We start from the raw sequence: 18,331 nt of genomic DNA, 5'->3' as shown, positions 1-18,331 counted from the left end.
ATATATGTTTTTGTACATTGTTATTTATATATTTATAAATGTTAAACATATATATTTAAATTAATAAAATGCAAAATATTTCAGCACATGACTTTCTCAGTACTTGATAGTTTTAGAACATAACATAAAAGTATATGGCATTTGACATTTTAAAAGTCTTAAGCCCCCCCTGAAAATGAGAAAATCCTCGTTATTCGATGCTGTAGCGCACATATTCCCTAGTTACTGGGGGGAAATAGGGAGTACCAATATGGCGGCTGGTGGCTTCAAAGCGACTCGTTCAAACAGACGGTGATTAGCACTCCAGTGTATAATATAGCTCAGTGCTCCGGACCCACAGGTTTCACAGGAGCCACTGGTCAAAAAGAATCTCATCTGTTGACTCCTTGTCTGGCCACAAGATGGCAGTAGCTTGCAGCTCCCCAATTAAATCAATTATTGGAGGTGCAGTTCTGCTGCTCCGCTCTGCATTAAACCAAAGGTTCATCAGACCCAAGCGGTTTGGTTTCCATCAGGTCGTTAGTGCCAGTATTTTTTTTTTTTTTTTTTTTTTTTTTTTTTTTTTTTTGTGTGTGGGAGTGTGAGCCGCGTTACGCAACAGGTTAAACTCCACCCCTCAGGTGTGTGCTCTTCCTCGGGTGCCATGAATCATTTTCTTCCCGAAACCTAAAGCGAAATTTTGCGGACAAATCGTTGGAATCCATGCCTCCCTCCAGTAAATGCCCCTGAATGGACATTTTTGGCCCACACAGCAGAATCTGAGGGAGTACCGGTGCTTTTTTCACACATGGATCGGATATGGCTTCTTGTTTTCCTGGGAGGATTGTTGCTACCAGGTAAGTTAGAACAACTTCCTGGAGTGGCATGCCTTTCATTCCTTATGTTAAACCGCGGTGCCACATATTTCTGTGTATTATAAATGACAGCCTTTTGTACGGGGTTTTATAAATTCAAGCTGCTCTATTAGGGCTGTTAGTGAAGGACAGAAACTGTTTGGAGAGCTACCGACCTTTGATTACAACCTCTGAACAGCAGACCTTTAGACCAGCTCCTCTTCTGGATCCCTGGACATTTATTTAATGACTACTTATTTATTGGCATAAATGCCTCTGTGTGTATGTACGTTTTTCCAGGCTTTGTATTTAATACTCCAGGCTTTTATTTTATAGGGTATGGGAATTTGTTTGTGCCACTAAACCTTATTCAAAAACGTTTTTTAATTACACTGCCTTTGTCAATACATGTTTTACCGATTTCTGATAGATTAGGATCGTTTTATTTAAAATCAATGACACTCAATCATGCTGCCATTTTTGGGCTCTCACGGTCTCAAATATAATCAGCAAAACTTTGTATTTTCTAAGAGAATAGATGCCTAAATCCAGAGGTGGGAAGTAACTAGCTACATTTACTCAGTTACATTTACTAGAGTAACTTTTTGAACGAAATGCACTTCAAGGATTACTTTTACTGCACTGTACTTCTTACTCTTACTTGAGTAAAACCTCTGGCTACTCTAGCCACTGTAAGTAACTTCGCTGAATACAGAACAAACTTGTTTCAACCAAAAATGCAACAGAGAGACATGCATCCACAGTCTGTATTAAGGTGAGACTTCTTGTTTTTACACAAGCTTTGTTCTTTTAATGGTATTTCTATATGCTGAGCTCATCGAGCCATTTACAGGTCTAGTAACCGCAGTAAACAGTAGATGTTGTCATTGGAAGTTCTTTGCACTGTCCTAACTTACTGTGTATACTTTTACTGCTTGGTTTCATAAGTTTTATGTTGAAAAACATTGTTTATTGCTTGGAAATGTTTTATTCTAGTTGTTAAAATACTAGAATTTGTACATAATTTAATATTTTTGCCTGGCTGATTACATAATTTTTAAATATTAAATCAGTTATTATAAATATTTACTAAGTACTTTGGTAGCCTTCTTACCAAATCCGTTTTTACTCTTACTTGAGTAATTTCTTGGTTGGGTGTTTTTTACTTCGACTTGAATACGTTCAAGTAGTGCTACTCATACTTGAGTAAAATTTCTGGCTACTACCCAACTCTGCCTAAATCCCTAAAATTGGTATTCAAGAGTTAAAAAAAATCCAGAATTTTATTGTTGTTTCCTTGGCTATATATGAAGTCATGCTTATAATGTTGCAGCCTAATTTCAAGGCTAACCTTTTATTGCAAAATAAAACTGTATGGTGTTTATAAGATATGCAATGAGGTCAACTCAGCATGTTGCTTTGCAGGCATGCACTGGACTTAAGGTTTACAGACATCTGCTTAACACCGTCCAAGTAAAATTTTTTAGGGTTAAACATTCACTGGGGAATTGTGATTTGTGATACATTTCCAGCCAAACTGTCCTTGTCTCATTAGCTGACCCAGTTAGGGCCGGTCCTAAGATGCTGAACTAGACATGAGTTGGTATGAATTCCTCCCAGTAAAGTCACCTTGAGTAAAAAAATACTATGGTTTCACTGTATCACCCTAATTATACGGAAGTATGGGGGAAAGACGTAAAGTGATCAAATTTATTTTATTTAAAACAGATAAGCAACAATTATTCCTACCACAGTAAACCATGTTGATTATAGTTATAATCATCTATGATATGTATTTATTGTGTGTTTTGTATATGTCAATGTCAAATGTCAAATTTATTTATATAGCACTTTAAAAACAGGTATAAAACTGCACCAAAGTGCTTTACAAGGAAGACAACAACAACAATTAACAAAACAGAATGTGAAACACTGCTTCAAATAAAAGCCAAAGAATAAAAATAAGTTTTTAGAAGCGATTTAAAAATTATCCAGGCTGTGGGCAGATTTAATTTGAAGAGGAAAATTGTTCCACAGAATTGGAACAACAAGTCTGTGGAACAATCTGTCGACTTTTTTCCTCTCAAGTTGAGTCCGAGGAACTGTAATAGTTGATTATTTGAACGTAGACTTCTCGACACAGACTGGAATTTTAAAAGGTCTCTAAGATGAGGAGGAGCTAATCCATTTAAGACCTTATAAGTTAATAAAAGAATCTTAAAGCTCTTCACCACCGGCCGGTGTGTGGCCATGTCTGCTTTTGTTTGTTTAAATTAGGACTTGCAACACCCAAGGGATGCTGCTGTAGAGCGAAGGCAACCACTCCTAGCCATACTTGCTCAGTGTGTATTAAAATACAGGGTTCATGAACCTGAGCATGGTAAATGCACAGCCAGCACCGTCCTTGTTTTAATCTAGACAGCTGGATTCTCTCAGGGTCCACACACAAACCAAACGTTACTCAGGGATTTAGCAGTTCTCAAATGTTGACCATAGCCAGGTTTGTGGGTTGATGTTTGCAGCTTTCAAAACTGCAGTCCCATACAGTCTGTGCAGCATGCAGCGATTTTCAGTGACTGTGTTTCCCTTTCCACTCGACTGGTCAGGAATCCCCACTGTTGCTGCTCGCTCCTGTCCTTCCCTTTCATCGGGGCATACGCGTCATCACAAATAGTGTTTTTGTCTCAGGGATGTGTGGCTTCAAAGGATCTGAATTTAAGTGAGAGTTGCAAAAGTTGTGAAGAGGTTCTGGTACAGCATCACCTACTTTCAGGGCGCACGAATAATGAAGAACTAAGGTTATGACTCTGACACTTGTAATGTTTAAATCATAGGTATCGGTCGATACGAGTGTTTCACAGTGTGATAATCTATATTCTGCTCTTCACAGGGTAACAAATGGATTACAAACTGATATTGGCTGTTTAATTTGTCAGGCTAACTGCTCCGGTTGGGCCTGCTGTCAGCTGCCTAGCAAAACAGCCCATTGTGAGATTTACTTTAGAAAACAGGATTACACCAATAAGAGTGATGAGCAGTGTATATATATATATATATATATATATATATATATATATATATATATATATATATATATATATATATATATATATATATATATATATATATATATATATATATATATATATAACTTATGTTGGGTATAACTTTTTGAGGCCCTCAATAATCCATAATCATGATTGTTGGATAACTGGCTTAAGCTAATTAAAGAACAGTTATTTTTTACCAGCTGGTGATGGTTTGTGGTCACAGACATGGTGTGACGCGTGTGCATGATGGGAGGACAGCAGTAGCTAGCTTGATTTGCCAAACTGAATCATGGGGAGTGAGCACAGTTACGCTGGTAGTCACCACGGTTTGGTCTTTTGAGGTGGAGGATTGCCCGTGAGACAGCTCTCTGCAAGCCAATTTACATTTAAATCTCTAGACTGGATATTAATTACTGAAATCTGCAACGTAATTTTGCTAATTTAGTCCAAACTCTTTATTCAAAATATCTGTAATTAGATTTTGACTATTCAGCACTAATTACAGATATCTGTAATTCAGTTTTCCTTGTAAGATTCAAACTATTTTGCCATTCATGTGTTGTTTGTCATCATAGATATCTCTAATTTAGTTTTGACCGGTCAGAATGACATTAGCTATATCGTAAAGCAAAATTCCTTCTAGTCACAGTGACATTACGACTAGTCAAAATGTTGTAGATACCAATATTGGTAATTCCGGAGAGTTAAACTTACTGATTAAATTTTAAAATTGCTTGCCCTAGTCCCACCGGGGCAGAGCTGCTGACATCACTTTCTCCAGATTACATCACAAACACTTTTGAGCCAATAGCAATACAGATTCAAAAGTCAATGCAAGACCACCGTTTAACTCTATGAGGGCGCCACACCAACGTTTTGAAACAAAAGCAGGATTTCAACAAATATGCACTAATTTGTCAAAATAATTACCAGGATATGTAGACGGTACTATAAGACAACTATGGTAAGAGTTTATTGGCAAAAAATAGTTCATCTGGGGGTGAGTTACCCTTTTAAACAAAGTCCTTGTGATGAAAGTTCTGGTTTGTTTTCCCCATTTGCTAATTTTTATGTTATTTCTCATTTTAAACAGACCACCCTTTTGTAAGGGGTTGTTTTTAGTTTGCATTCTATTTAAATAGTACTTTATGCTTTCGAACCATTTTGATCTATGTCTCGGTTGAAAAAGTGAAGCTATGCGTAAACCAGGAAACTAGAAAACATTTGGTTGGGGTGGAGGATGGTGGTTTACGTGCTTAGTAATAGAGAATATCTGTCTAGTCACAGCCAGGTTTGTCACATTTTTCATAAAGAAACCCGTTTGTGTTCAGTTTTACGTTTTAAAAGCTAACCCGCTTAAATGAAACAGGCCTTCTCACATTTGTTCTCACACTTTTGGCAAATTACATGAGGGAGACTTGCTAACTGATTTAGTCTGTGTCCGAGTTTCTGTAACTGAGTGAAACAGTTCAGAGCTGTATTTTTCTTTGTTGATGGAATCTCTTATCTTCAAGCCTTATCCCTTACCCAGCAGTGAGACCTGCATATCAGCCTGGTTTTCAAACAGGTGCAGGGTTTTGCACTACAGCAGCTTGGTTTCATTTTAGATTTTAGATTTATTTTATTTTTTCAGATCCTGAAGTGTGTGCATTGTGACAAATCTCTGTTCCTGCAACTAGAGCACAGGAATTTAAAATGGAACAAAGAAACAACAGTTTAGTCAATTGTTTAGTGTCCAAATTGCTGTACAAGTTAGAGCTGCACCAATGAGGCTTTTCTTGGAAATAAGGATCTCCACTTTTAACCAATTAAAATGTTTAATTTTTCGCTTTTTCCCCATGGAATATATGTATAGAACAGAAAATAAATGTGCAGCAGACATAGTCTTGAAACTAGGAATGGGCAATAAATACATTTTATCAAGACGTTTGAATTTGTAATTTTTTTGTTTTTGAAACTTTGCATTATATCAGTCCACAATGGGGAAATTATTTTGGTAATAGGTTTCAATATTGAATATTTAGTTTAAGAAAGTGCTTTATAGAGGAAACTTTTTTTTTTACCACAAGTTAGTTTGAAGTTACAAGTGATGTTAAGCCTTTTCTTAGATGCATACCTTTAGCTTTATCTATTACCCAGTTCTTTTGTTGGCAGCCTGAGGAAAGTAGTCAGAGTCTTAAGTTCTCAGATGCCAAAGTCTAATTAATTTTGGACACATATAAAGTTTTACCGCGCCGGATTCTATCCATAGAAAGAGCATCGTCATCAGAATACAATACATATTTATCTTCTCGGCCGAGTATGCCCCGTACAATTACCTGGACTTAGGCACGCAGCGCGATCTAATTGGCTCTATGCAAATAGTGTGGGCAGGCCAGCTTCTGCACACATTCTTTCAGGGGGATAGAAAAGAAAAGTGTGTGTGTTGGTCTCAAGCATGTATCTAATTGCAACAGACCTACAGTTAGACAGAAGACCTTGAACATTTCTACTCTACTCCTCAACCCTATCGAGAGTGTCTCTCTAATATGGCATGGCCTGCCATCTTCTTTTACATGCATAAAATGTAAAAGGGGGAGAAAATAAATTGATTAATCAGACTTGGTATTATAAAATCGAACCAACCCTACCTGAATCTAAAAGAAATGGAAATTAAATTGAATGAAAAAATGAATTACAAGATTATCCCCTTTTATGCATCAAATGCAGGTCCCTAACCTTTATCTGATTTTTTTTTTATTTTTTATTATGCTACAAAAAACATCAAAGGAAATGCAGTTGGTTATATCTTTATGGATTGAAAATGCTTGAACTTGTTTGTTTTTATGCATTTAACGAATAGTGGGGGTAAAAAAATTCTACATCTCAAAGAGTATACAAATTTATGACCTCTTTCATTTCTTTGGAGAAATGTTTGTGATCTGCAGGGATATTTCAGCTGTCTAAACCCTCGGTGCTGTGCCCAGATTTAGTCTAACCTTTACATTTCTGCAGACCATGTGAGGTAGAGACACTCCTGTCATGTGTCATCTTAATAAGTAACCGATATTCAAACAAAACCGGTCAAAGAATCCTTAATCTGTTGGGAGTTTGAAATAAAACCAGAAAATTAAAAATCTTGTTCAGATGAGATGAGCAAGGTTGACACATTTAAACCATGTTTAGCTTTTCCTTATGCTGTTTCACTCTTTAATTAGAAAACAAGTGATGAACTTTAAGCTTTGCTATCTTTATCGACGACCCTGCCGTCTCCTGCGTAATAGTTTCTTGTTTGTCCTCATTCCACAGTTTTGTTTCCTTTCAATGGGACTTGAGTCACCAAGTATATTCCAAGATGGAGCCAAAGGGTGAATGGAAGTGGGGAAAAAAACACACACACAGCGATTCATACATCTATTTTACTTAATTATTTTGCAGACAGGCAAGAAACTAAGAAATACCATGTATTTCATGTATTTTATATTTTTTTGTTGAATAGTTTTTAGTGCCATATTTCAAACAAGACAAGGCAAACTATTGCTTCAGGTCTGATCATGTCCCCAGACAACAATAGTGCCTCCTTTTCAGCCTTAAACTGTACCCATCTCAACAGTGTTCTTAAAACCTATTCAGGCAGGATTAGCTTTACCCAGGAACCACATGAGATTTCTGATAATTGTGGAGATTGTCTGTGTTGTCAATTCCGTGCGAGCCATTTCGGTGATTTGTAAAGTAAAAATTCACCCACAAATTACCTACTATGAGGTCCCAAGATAATACTAATCCAAAGCAAACAGATCTCTGTGATTTGGACAGAAATGGGCGGGATCCTATAGGTGGTTAGACAGGTTTTTTTTATTTTATTTTTATTTTTTTCGTTTCCTGGGCACATTTTTATTTGCTTTTGGCAAAGAATGGAGACTGCATTGGGGTGTTTAGAAAACATTTCGGGACCCTGGACAGCAAAACCCCTTCGGCCCATAACGTGTAGCATCAAAAAGAAAAGTCTGGAGAGAAGGAGCAATATCAGATGTAAGCGGTGGATCACATCATGCATTGCTCTGTGTGATAAGAATAATTTTCTTCTGTTTGTAGCCCTTCTTCTATAAAGCTGGCTAGCACTGGCAGTAACACAGCACCGAGCTGTGGTCGTAGCCTAGAGAGTGTTTTGAACATCAACTCACACATGGGTTCACATCGTCCCTCAAGTCGTTAACATCCTGTCTGGAAGACGTCAGTAAAATCTCAGGCTTTGGTTATCCCGTGTTAATGTGTCACATAAAAAGCAGACGTAGGGGTAATTTATTTTTTACATTAGGGGTCTCCGGATAATGCTTATCCTGTCTGAATAGGGCTTTAGAATGTGGTTTTATTTCATTTGAAGGGATGCTTTTTTTTCCCGCTTGCTTTTTTCATACAGTCAGCTTTATTTGAATAAAGTTGTATCCTCCTAACTGTACCAAAAGGGGCCAAAAGCTGGTTCAGTGACCATGGTGTCACTGGGTTTGATTGGCCAACAAACTGGCCCCCATAGTTATCAATTCATGCAAAAGAAGCATTTCCAAATATATAACCCACAAAAAAAGGCTTGGAATTTTTTCTTTCCAATCTGTGTGTAATGAATCTATATGATTATAGGAGGTTAATTTTTTTAAATGAGCAACAATAATTTTAACTTTTTCACACATTTCTAATTTTTTGATATTAAACTGTATCATCACGTTTGACTTTTTTGCTTCATGGCGATACTCTAATAATAATAAAAATGGTTGTTTACTACTTCTGCCTTCATCCTGTGAGAGACTAGAATTAGGAATGTCTTGATCTATTTCCATCATGTTGGAGCCTTAATCTAGATCCACATAGAACTGCGATGAAATGTGTTACTAGCCAAATGATCAAGAAGTCATATCAAAACACAGATTCAGTATAATCGCTTTAGCCTTGCATTTCAGCAAACCGTGCCATAAGAAAACATTTAGCTCACTGTAGTTGAATGTATCGAGGCATGTATATCTATAGTAACGGGTGTCCTATAGTAACTCCTGTTTGGACAAAATACTTGTTGCTGTTTTGCAAACAACAGATGCTGCAACATCCTGAACATCATTGGTGATCGAATTAAGTAACAATACTAATGTAGACCATGTAACACTGGTGAAATGTAGCATGTTATTTTAATTTCAAGTTGATTATATAGAGGCAATTCACAACACATCATCTCATGGTGCTCTGCCGAGTCAGTTCAGTCAATTTATACAAACACATTAGCTGTGTCTCAATTCGCAGGCTGCGTCCTTCGAAAGACGCATTTTAAGGCCAGTGACGTCAGTGACGTCAGTGACGGCCATTGACGATGCGCGGAGGCTGTCCCATTTGGCAAAAATTCTGAGGATGCTTAAAATGCAGCCTTCGAATGCGTCCTCCTTTTCCCCGAATTCTGAGGATGCACCGCTACCATCCTTTGCGGCCTCGCCTGCCATAAGATTTCCCGAGGTGCTTTGCGCGCTTTTTTAGTGATAGTGAAAGTAGTGATTTAAGTCAGTTATTTACAGGGTTTGTACACATTTAACTATTTAATTAAAATTACTAAAGTTACAAACATAAGCTTATATCAAGTCTTAGAAATATAAAATTTTATATTTAAACATATTCGTCAATCTGCTGACAAGCGTTTGTTTAATAACTGGTATATTATGATCAGTAGCAGACCCCTGTGGGTGAAAATAATAGCAGGTAAATGTTACCTCTCCACTGCGCTCTCCCAGTCTGAGAAAAATTTGTCGCCGGTTTTGCTGCCACCGACTCTCCTCCTCCAATAACAAGTAAATAAAAAAATTAAATAAAAATTTCCATATCCATTTTTTTTGTCGTCTGGCGCTGTTTTTCCCGGGCTTGGGGTAGACGTGATGACGTCGCGTCGCAACCAGGAAGTGCTCCAAAGGCTAGACCATCCCATTTACCAACGGTTGAGGATCCTCCGGAGCATCCTCCAATGGCTGGATCCTCCTAAGGCTGTGTAGGCTGGGTCCTTCGAAGGACGCAGCCTGCGAATTGAGACACAGCTATTGTGTTTTTTTTTTCTCTGAGGAAACCTGGCAGATTGCATCAAGTCATTGACTCACAGCATTCACTCCTGAAAGAGCATGTAGCAACAGCAGACAGTCACTTGCATTGTGATGTTTACTTTGCAGCAATCCCTCATACTGAGCATGCATGTAGCGACAGCGGAGAGGAAAACTCCAATTTAACGGGAAGAAGCTTTAGGCAGAACAGGCTCAGTGTGAACGGCCATCTGCAATGACCACCTAGGCTTAGAGAAGACACAGCAGACACACAAAAGATCAAAGATGATCCAGCAATGCTTTCTATGTTGGAAAGTCATTACAGTTTAAAGAAGTTATGCCTGAATTTATCTTTGTCTGGTTAAGAAAAATGCTTTTTACACAATGTATTATGAGTTTAAAAATATAATTTGATAACAATTTACTAGTTGATTACACGACCAAGTGAGCACAGGCATTTTCTTTTTAGTAGGAACAAGCAGGGAACTGGGGACAACCTGGGATGACTTTTTTTCTGCCAATGGCGCAACAAGGAGTGTTGACTATTCACATAAATGGAATTTACCCGAGACGTAGCCATTTATGTAAAAGAAAACAAAGAAAAGTCCCGCGATGAAGCCTTGTTTGCTCCAGAGAATTGTGCACGAGCTTGAGGTGTGTGTGTAATAGCATGTCAACTGGGAGGAAACAAGGAGGGAGATAAGGAGGGTTTCTCATGTTTAGTTTGTTCAAACCGAACAAACTAAACATTTCTTCTCACTCTTGGTTCGAATTTGTGCAGAATTAGGGATAGTCCCTTTTAAATCTACCATGTTCTCATGCATACACATGAAACAGATTTTAATGAACTTGATTTCAGTTTATTTATATAGCATCAGTTCACAACTTGTTCTCTGTAATTTACCTGAAAAAACATTGGTGACTTTACTCAAATCATACAAACTCCAAGTGCTTTACATTCATTCTGATTGGGTGGAGTTATCAAACAATGCAGGGAAGCCTATGTTATTATTCAAACTGGTTAAACGTTTTCTACCTAAGGACACCCAGCAGATTGCATTAAGGCACCGACTGATGTTCTTAAAGGACTTTGATGAATATCTGAGACAAAATTAAAAAACATCCTGGTTAGTCCATTTATAGTTTCAATTCTTCCCTCCATTATCTTAACTTTCTTCAGTTCCCAATGTCTGACCTTTTAATCAGTAGCTGCATAATTTCCGCTGGCATCATGCTTACAATCAAAAACAGTGGTAAAAAAAATCTGTTATTGCCTATACAAAGATGTCTAAAGTACTGGACTTATGAAGGTTATCGAACCGCTGCCTATCAATATGCAACGTTTTGAATTTTCCAGAACCATAATGATGAATTTGTGAGTTTGTACAATCTTCTTATCTACTCGTGTTTTTTCAGGGGCGCAACATGTCTGGGGGATGGAAATTTCCACCACAAAGGAGGTGGAAGCGGTCAACGGAACCAGTGTAAAACTGACGTGCACCTTCACCTCTACTCACCCCGTGTCGCCTCAGACGGTTATTGTATCATGGAACTTCCAGCCGGTTAATTCCAAAAATACTCACCGTGTAAGTAGCACTTTTTGTGCAAAAAACCTGGTTTTATCGTCATCAGTAATATGGAAATGCAGAACTTGCGGTTTGGTTCATCTTAAGCACGGACTGGAGAGAGCTTTTCACAAGATGATAATAAAAATACCAGTTTCTCAGTGTTAATCATTACCCTGAAAACTTTTTAAAGGCTCCACCTTTATGTGTATTTAGACAGTTTCTTGCAAGCAAGTTCAAATGTTTTAGTTTAGTTTTTTGCCTGCTGAAGGACAAAATGATGGCTTACTTTCAGGGTCACTAAGGTTCAAAGGTAGCCTGGCGTAGTCATACTCAATTGTAGTCAGAATTTGAGTCTGATACTGCTCCATAGAGCTGTGATTATGGGACGTGTTTCGTCCCATAGATTAAAAAAGCATCTTGAATAAATTCCCATTAAATTTTGGTAGTCTTCTCAAGTATTCATATATGAAATTGATTAAACAATTAGAACTTTGTTTTACTTTCTACATTCTTTGGATTCCTGCACTTCAGTTACCATTTTTGTGTGTGTTGCTTTGTTTTTTTCAGGTGTTTTACTACCAGGAGGATCCACATCCTCCCCCTGAGGGGATCTTTAAAGGGCATGTAGAGTGGTCAGGAGACATAATGAGAAAAGACGCCTCCATCACCTTGCTTGATGTGCAGCCCATCTTTAATGGGACCTACAGCTGTCGGGTGACCAACAATCCCGATGTCCACGGCGAAATTGGAAAAACCGACCTTAGAGTCGTCAACAAAAGTGAGGCCATACAATACATTCTTCTTGATTACTGTAACCTTTCAAAAGGGTTAACAATAAGCTGCTTTCATAGAAAATATTATTGTGTATGATACTATATGACAATAGACAACACCTGCAAAAGTTTTCATACCCTTGTACCACATTTTGAAACATAACTACACGTTTTGATGTGTTTTAGTGGGATTTTATTTGACAGATCAAGACATGCTAGTGCAAGGCTTTACAACTACATTGCTCAAGGGGCCACAGTTACTAAAGGCCAACAGCTCAGGGGCCAGGCATCTAGCAACTAAAGTCGTTATGTAAAACAAGAAGTATAATCATTTGTTACCTTTTTTAAATCGGTTTTTACTGTCTTAAATTATAAGTGTAATTAGCAGAACCCAAATGTGCAATTCAAAGCAAGATGTCAAGTGTTGAAAGTGCTTTCATCCATTATGTAATCCTGAAAAAGAAACGTGAGAAATATGAATCCAATTTTGTACACTTTACATGTTGTTCAGTTTTAGCATAGCATAGTGATCTATTATACTCTTGCCAGGGCTATTCAACTGGCGACCTGCGGGCCACTTCTGGCCCACGGGTGATTGCAATTTGGCCCGCAATGAGCTTCCAAGTAAAATAAATAAAAAATAAATAAATATGAAAAACGGATTAATCTGTGAAAAACACCTCAGGCCAGCGACAACCTTTGTTTGCCATTCATTTACTAAGTTAGACTTCAGTTGTGTCTTTAACAATTCTCAATCTAGGGCCTATTACATCTGGCCAATAATATGCTTAGATTTTTAAGCACCTCAAGCACCAAGTCCTGCTTTCAGTTTCTCAACAAAGAGCTCATTGAGGACAAGTTTAACAAGTAGGCCTACTATATAGAACAAAAGGAAAGTCTCACTAAACAGGACAGACACTTCACTGATGGTGTAGAAATGTCTATCTTACGCCGGCCCTCCAGCACCCCTACACCAATCAACAGATAGTAAAAGGAACAACAGGTTAAACTGAAAACCAGAGAACAAATGAACAGTCACATGGGAACTCAAGCCAAATAACGTTACAGTGTTTCTCAGGATCTCCCATTGGGGTGAAAGGAAGTCAAGTTGCAGCTCCTCCAGAGTTACCATGGGCGTGTCTGATTGATAGGCTCCATGTTTCTGCCTCAATGTAGTTTGACTGGCCTGTCGTGACGGGTTTGTTGTTGCACCATAGTCTAACTATTTTCAGACGATGTTCACAACTTCAGGTTATTCCTAACCTAACCCTGCTTTGAACATGCCCACAGCCTACTCCCTCACCTGTCTGCTGTGTTTGGTCTTGACGATGATCCTGAGGATCACGATGATGTTTGATCACTAAACAGCTGGGTTTATACTGAGATTGAATTACGCCAATGACTTATTTTTTGACTTTTTGCTGCAATTTGTTGCACTAGATTTATTTTTAGGGATATCAAAGTAAAGGAGTTTAAAAATAAATGCACACCGCACTTTTTAGATTTATTTTTGTCATAAAACTTAAAAAAAACAAACACGTTTCCTGTTCCCTCCACTTCACAAATATTCACCCAATTACAGAAGTGAGACCGGTGCTTGGAAAAATGGCTCTTCCTCAAGAGCCATTGTTTTGCTTGTTCTAGAAGTGTCCCTACTCCAATTAAATAGTGGTTGTTTCACCTGCTCAATGTATTATCCAGTTCTGCAGCTGCGTAGTAGTGAACCATTCATTTCATTCAGCACATTGTATCCAGACCCCTAGCAGTGAAGTTGGCCACACATGGCCTATCACAAAAAAGTTGCAACAAAACACCTGCTATGAATGCTTTTTGCAAAGTACTGTAACTTATAGCCATCTAAAGAGAGGTTCACCCGAAGGTAGAGAAGTCATTCTTTACGCTTTTGCTTCTAGCATCCCTGTCTGAGCTCAGCATCCTGGGGGCCATTGTTGGAGGTTCCTGTGCCTTCGTCCTTATCCTCCTCGGTATCTATGTGGCTTGGAAGATGTACAGGAAGCAACAAAGGGAAAGGGACATTGAGATGCACCTAGACGAGCGATCGGAGAAGGACCCAACTGTGTGGTGAGGCTCCAGAGAACCCCGGCTTTTGTCACGCTCCTCCTCTCGGGTCTGCTATGGAGTCTGATTGGCTGCTTGGGTCCATGTTCTTGGAAGAGATGAATGAAAAGCTTTGTTTTTGTTTTTTTCTTTCATGTTTGCTCCTCTATAGTCAGCTTTCAGATAACACTGCAGATTAAGAATGTCACTATAGTGTTGGAGATGTAATGTGTCATATAATATGTTGTTTTATAGAAGAACCGGGGCACTTTTAACCTCTTCGTATTTTTATTTCTTTTTAATTTAAAACACTTGTTTCTAAGAACTTAAACACATTTTAGAGGGTGTAAACGTGGATACATGTTGTCCTAAGGGTGGGGTCTTGACTTTAGCCTTAACTCACAGCAGCAGTGCTGACACATGCGCCTTTTTATGTTTTTACTTTTATACCTTTGTGTTGTGTGTAGTAACATGAAATGTAAAGGGAATCCTGCTGCTGTGAATTAAGGTTTACCATCGTTGCAGTTTTTTACCTACTAAGAAATGAGGTGTTTTTTAGGCTTAACAGATACAACACTAATCTTTCTTTGGGGCAATTTCCCTTTCTTTTGCCTCGTGCTAACAACTGTTGCTACACAATATGTTTCAATCTTTGAGTTCAGGTGAGAAATTTCTGAAATCAACACCTAGGACTGGGTTTAATACGGATAAATCCTCTTTGTCTGGGAGGGAATCCGTTTTCTGGGCCTTCCTCGACTCGAGGTAACCACTTTGGCCACCTCTCCTTTTCTGTTGCTTTGGCGATGGATATATATTTGCTGAGGTAAACCAATCCCACGCAGTCATTTACTGGACTATCCATGTGCAAGGAAATCTAAAATCTATCTCACGGTTTGCTTTTGTCGTTTTGTTTTTCTTCCCCCCTCCTGCGGCTGAATGTGTTTGACCACGGTTCTGCAGTTCACCTGCAGAGGCAGTTCATCTGACAGCCCAGAAACAGGAAAAAGAAGTCGGTAGTTCAGACGATGAGGAGTCTGAGGAGAGCAGTGGGGATGGTGAGGAGGAGGGAAGTAATGAGGAGGAAGATGACGATGACGACGACGACGAGGAGGAGGATGATGATGATTAGTTAAACTTTTATTTTAGCAGAAGAAATTGAAATATTTGTGTTGCACAGTTCAAATTTAAATGCACAGACGTTTGTTCAACTGTCTGTTGGTTGATAAACACAACATTTAACTCCCATAACCATTTAAAAGAGTAAGGCAGAATCAGAGACGCTGTCTTCTTGATCCATTTACAAAATCTTTCTTTTAAAAACATTTGCTTCGGTGGAACTAAACCGGAGTTTTGCTCAGCTTTACTTTAGCAGCACAGTGGCACCAGCCTCCAGAGACAAGATGTAGGATGAGATAAAAACTTTGAAGTTACATCTTTTGACTACATTCCCCTGGTGTTCTTTCAGATCTTTCAGATTACCAAACCTATCCGACCAAATGAACACCGCAAATGGCCTTTTGAAACATTTCACTATAAAGATGGACCGAGAAATTGGCCAGCTTGATCAAGGCGGGAAACTCGATTCAGCAGATCTTCTTCCTTTCAGTGAATGCACTACCAGGTCACTCGAACAACCAGACTCTTCGAAAGGCGTTTAAGGGGAACTGTAGGGTCAACAGAGTCGTGCTTTGTTCAGGCTGATCGTTTTTAAACGGGGAGTGAAACCTTTGACAGAAAACAGGGATGTGGCTTACAAGAAGGGTAGCTCTTTTATCCATTTGAGCTTCCCAGCCTCTTCCTGTCATGGAAAAGGATGGATTCAGAAATATTAGCTGCCTTGTGGAAATGCCAGGAGGTGCGGATCTATATTTTTAATGGTGAAACACATTGACTTATTTTAAGCTTTGAAAGGTGCGTTTCTGAAACTTCTTTGCGAGCAGCACAACTCTGTCCTTTTTTTTCTTTTCGAATATACACTAATGCTCCATAACATTCTAAAATACAGTTTTAAATGTATTTTATTTCTGTTTTAAGTTGTTTGAGATGTGTATCGTTTCTTCTGTAGTGCATAAGAACAGTGTCACAAAGTTGTTTGTGCTAATTTAACTAGATTTCCACATATTGTGTAAAAATGTGTTGCCCGAATCAGAATTCTGCTGGATTTTAATGCAGTATGAATGTATTTTTATAGATTTTTTTTTTATAGACATTTCCTTTTTAATTTGTCTCAATGCTAACACTGTGCAGATAATATTATCTGTTTCTGCTCCATCTCCGGTGCTGTAACATACATTTCTTCTCTTTGAATGAGTAGATGAGTCATTAGAGGTTTCCAGTAAAAATGTATTTGGCTTGTTTTGATATTTAGATGAAAGCAACATGATCTCTTGCCTTTTTTTTTTTTTTCACAGGTGAATGACATTTTATGTTTGTCACACCTGTGAAATTGCACAGGGGATTTATACATGTATTTTTTGTATGTGTTGTAAACAAAGTGAACTTTATTATTTTTTTAAAAAAGAAAGTCGGGAAATGTCCATTATATTTTTTGCTGCTTTTAATTAAAGAGATACCATTTTGAAACCACAGTAGAATCTGTTTTTCAAGTCGAAAGCAGCCCTTGGCATGAACAGACCGGTTATTGGAGAAATGTGACATACCAGCCATCCACGCCTGTGTGATAAACAACATGTTACAATGCCAACGCACTTTCCCACTGCAGCAGAGACTTCGTTTTAAGCTGCTTCAAATGTTTGTAAAAAAAAAAAAAATCTATTTGTTGTAAATATTCATTTGCGGTATTAATTTTTTGATTGCTTATTTAACTTATCAGTTCATAATGGCGCACCTCTTGGAGAAGAATAAATAAAGGTTAATAGCATTGTGAAAGCAGTCAGTCAGAATATGGAGTTGTTGGCTCTGGATGAGCTCATCTTGGGATCGACTGTATGGAATCCCAAGAGTGCTTAAAAAAACAAAATGAAAAAAAATTTAAACAACTAGATATTTACACAGAGATTTAAAAATCACGTCATGAAAAACATTTTCCAAATGGAAACATTTTATTTTTTACTTTTTTGCATAATTTCTTTCCTTAAATGAAGTTTATTTAAAGATGGAGTGGACGATTTTTCCGAAAATGTAAGCAAGAACAGGCCAAGTCCTGTTTTGAATAACTGCGGTAAAGGAACAAACAAATGCATATTCTTTTTAAATCATTTCACAACTAAACCTTTCAAAAACCTAAATAGGGTGCCAGAAATCAATAAATATAACTCTTACCTTTTTAGAAATGGTTTTCCCCTAGTGTTCTTTGCAGAAAAAGCCATGAAACACATGAAGGATGCATGTTCAGTTGTCCGGACACTTTCTTGCTCCATGTCTGATCACGATCAATGTGTGCCTTTATTTTGACACAATCCCGGTTTTGTGCGAAATTCAGTTCCCCTGAAATAATCTGTTCTTCTGCAGTCAAGAGACCACAGTTGAAAAGTTGGAGAGGCTGATTCTACAGCAGATTTATTAATGAAGTAACATTATTTCTTCCTCTCATTTTACACAACTATTCCTCTACATTTGAAGCTGTTTCCTTACTAAAGCAACGCAAGGGAACAGAATATTTCAACCTGCCTTTTGTCTCTAAAATCTGTTCTCCCTAGACAGAGAGAGACCAATCAGATTATATTATTATATTATATTATACTTATTGTTTTGGATTTTTTTTTCTCCCACTCACTTCAACTATTTCCATAAATTTGGATACTATACTAGATTTTTCTTAATATATGGGGCAGAAATAAGGGGAGAAAATTCTGAACTTTTCCGGAAGCTATAGTTGTTGTGTCCAGTGACTGAGTTTCCAGTGCTTTGTATCAGTGATAAAGAAAACTGTTAGCCTGACCACGAGTTGGCTTAAACTATTGTGCAAGGGAACACAGCTTCGGTTGAAGGCACAAAAAAAAGACCCAAAACTGTGTCAAAAACAAGAACACGTTTAATCTGTAT

The 18,331-nt window shown here is 37.9% G+C and overlaps 1 protein-coding gene across 1 annotated transcript; it reads left to right on the top strand.

The window, feature by feature from the left end:
• The first annotated feature begins 593 nt into the window (after positions 1 to 593).
• mpzl2b (myelin protein zero-like 2b) lies at positions 594 to 16,912 on the top strand. Its single transcript, XM_036143282.1, has 5 exons — positions 594 to 836; positions 11,344 to 11,513; positions 12,063 to 12,273; positions 14,182 to 14,350; positions 15,287 to 16,912. Exons 1-5 carry the CDS (start codon positions 788 to 790, stop codon positions 15,453 to 15,455), a joined length of 768 nt encoding a protein of 255 aa, XP_035999175.1. The 5' UTR covers positions 594 to 787; the 3' UTR covers positions 15,456 to 16,912.
• Positions 16,913 to 18,331: the final 1,419 nt, after the last annotated feature.

Source organism: Fundulus heteroclitus, chromosome 11 (genome assembly GCF_011125445.2).
Source record: "Fundulus heteroclitus isolate FHET01 chromosome 11, MU-UCD_Fhet_4.1, whole genome shotgun sequence".
In the NCBI taxonomy this organism is placed as follows: Eukaryota; Metazoa; Chordata; class Actinopteri; order Cyprinodontiformes; family Fundulidae; genus Fundulus; species Fundulus heteroclitus.
This window is presented reverse-complemented; position numbering and strand designations above follow the sequence as displayed.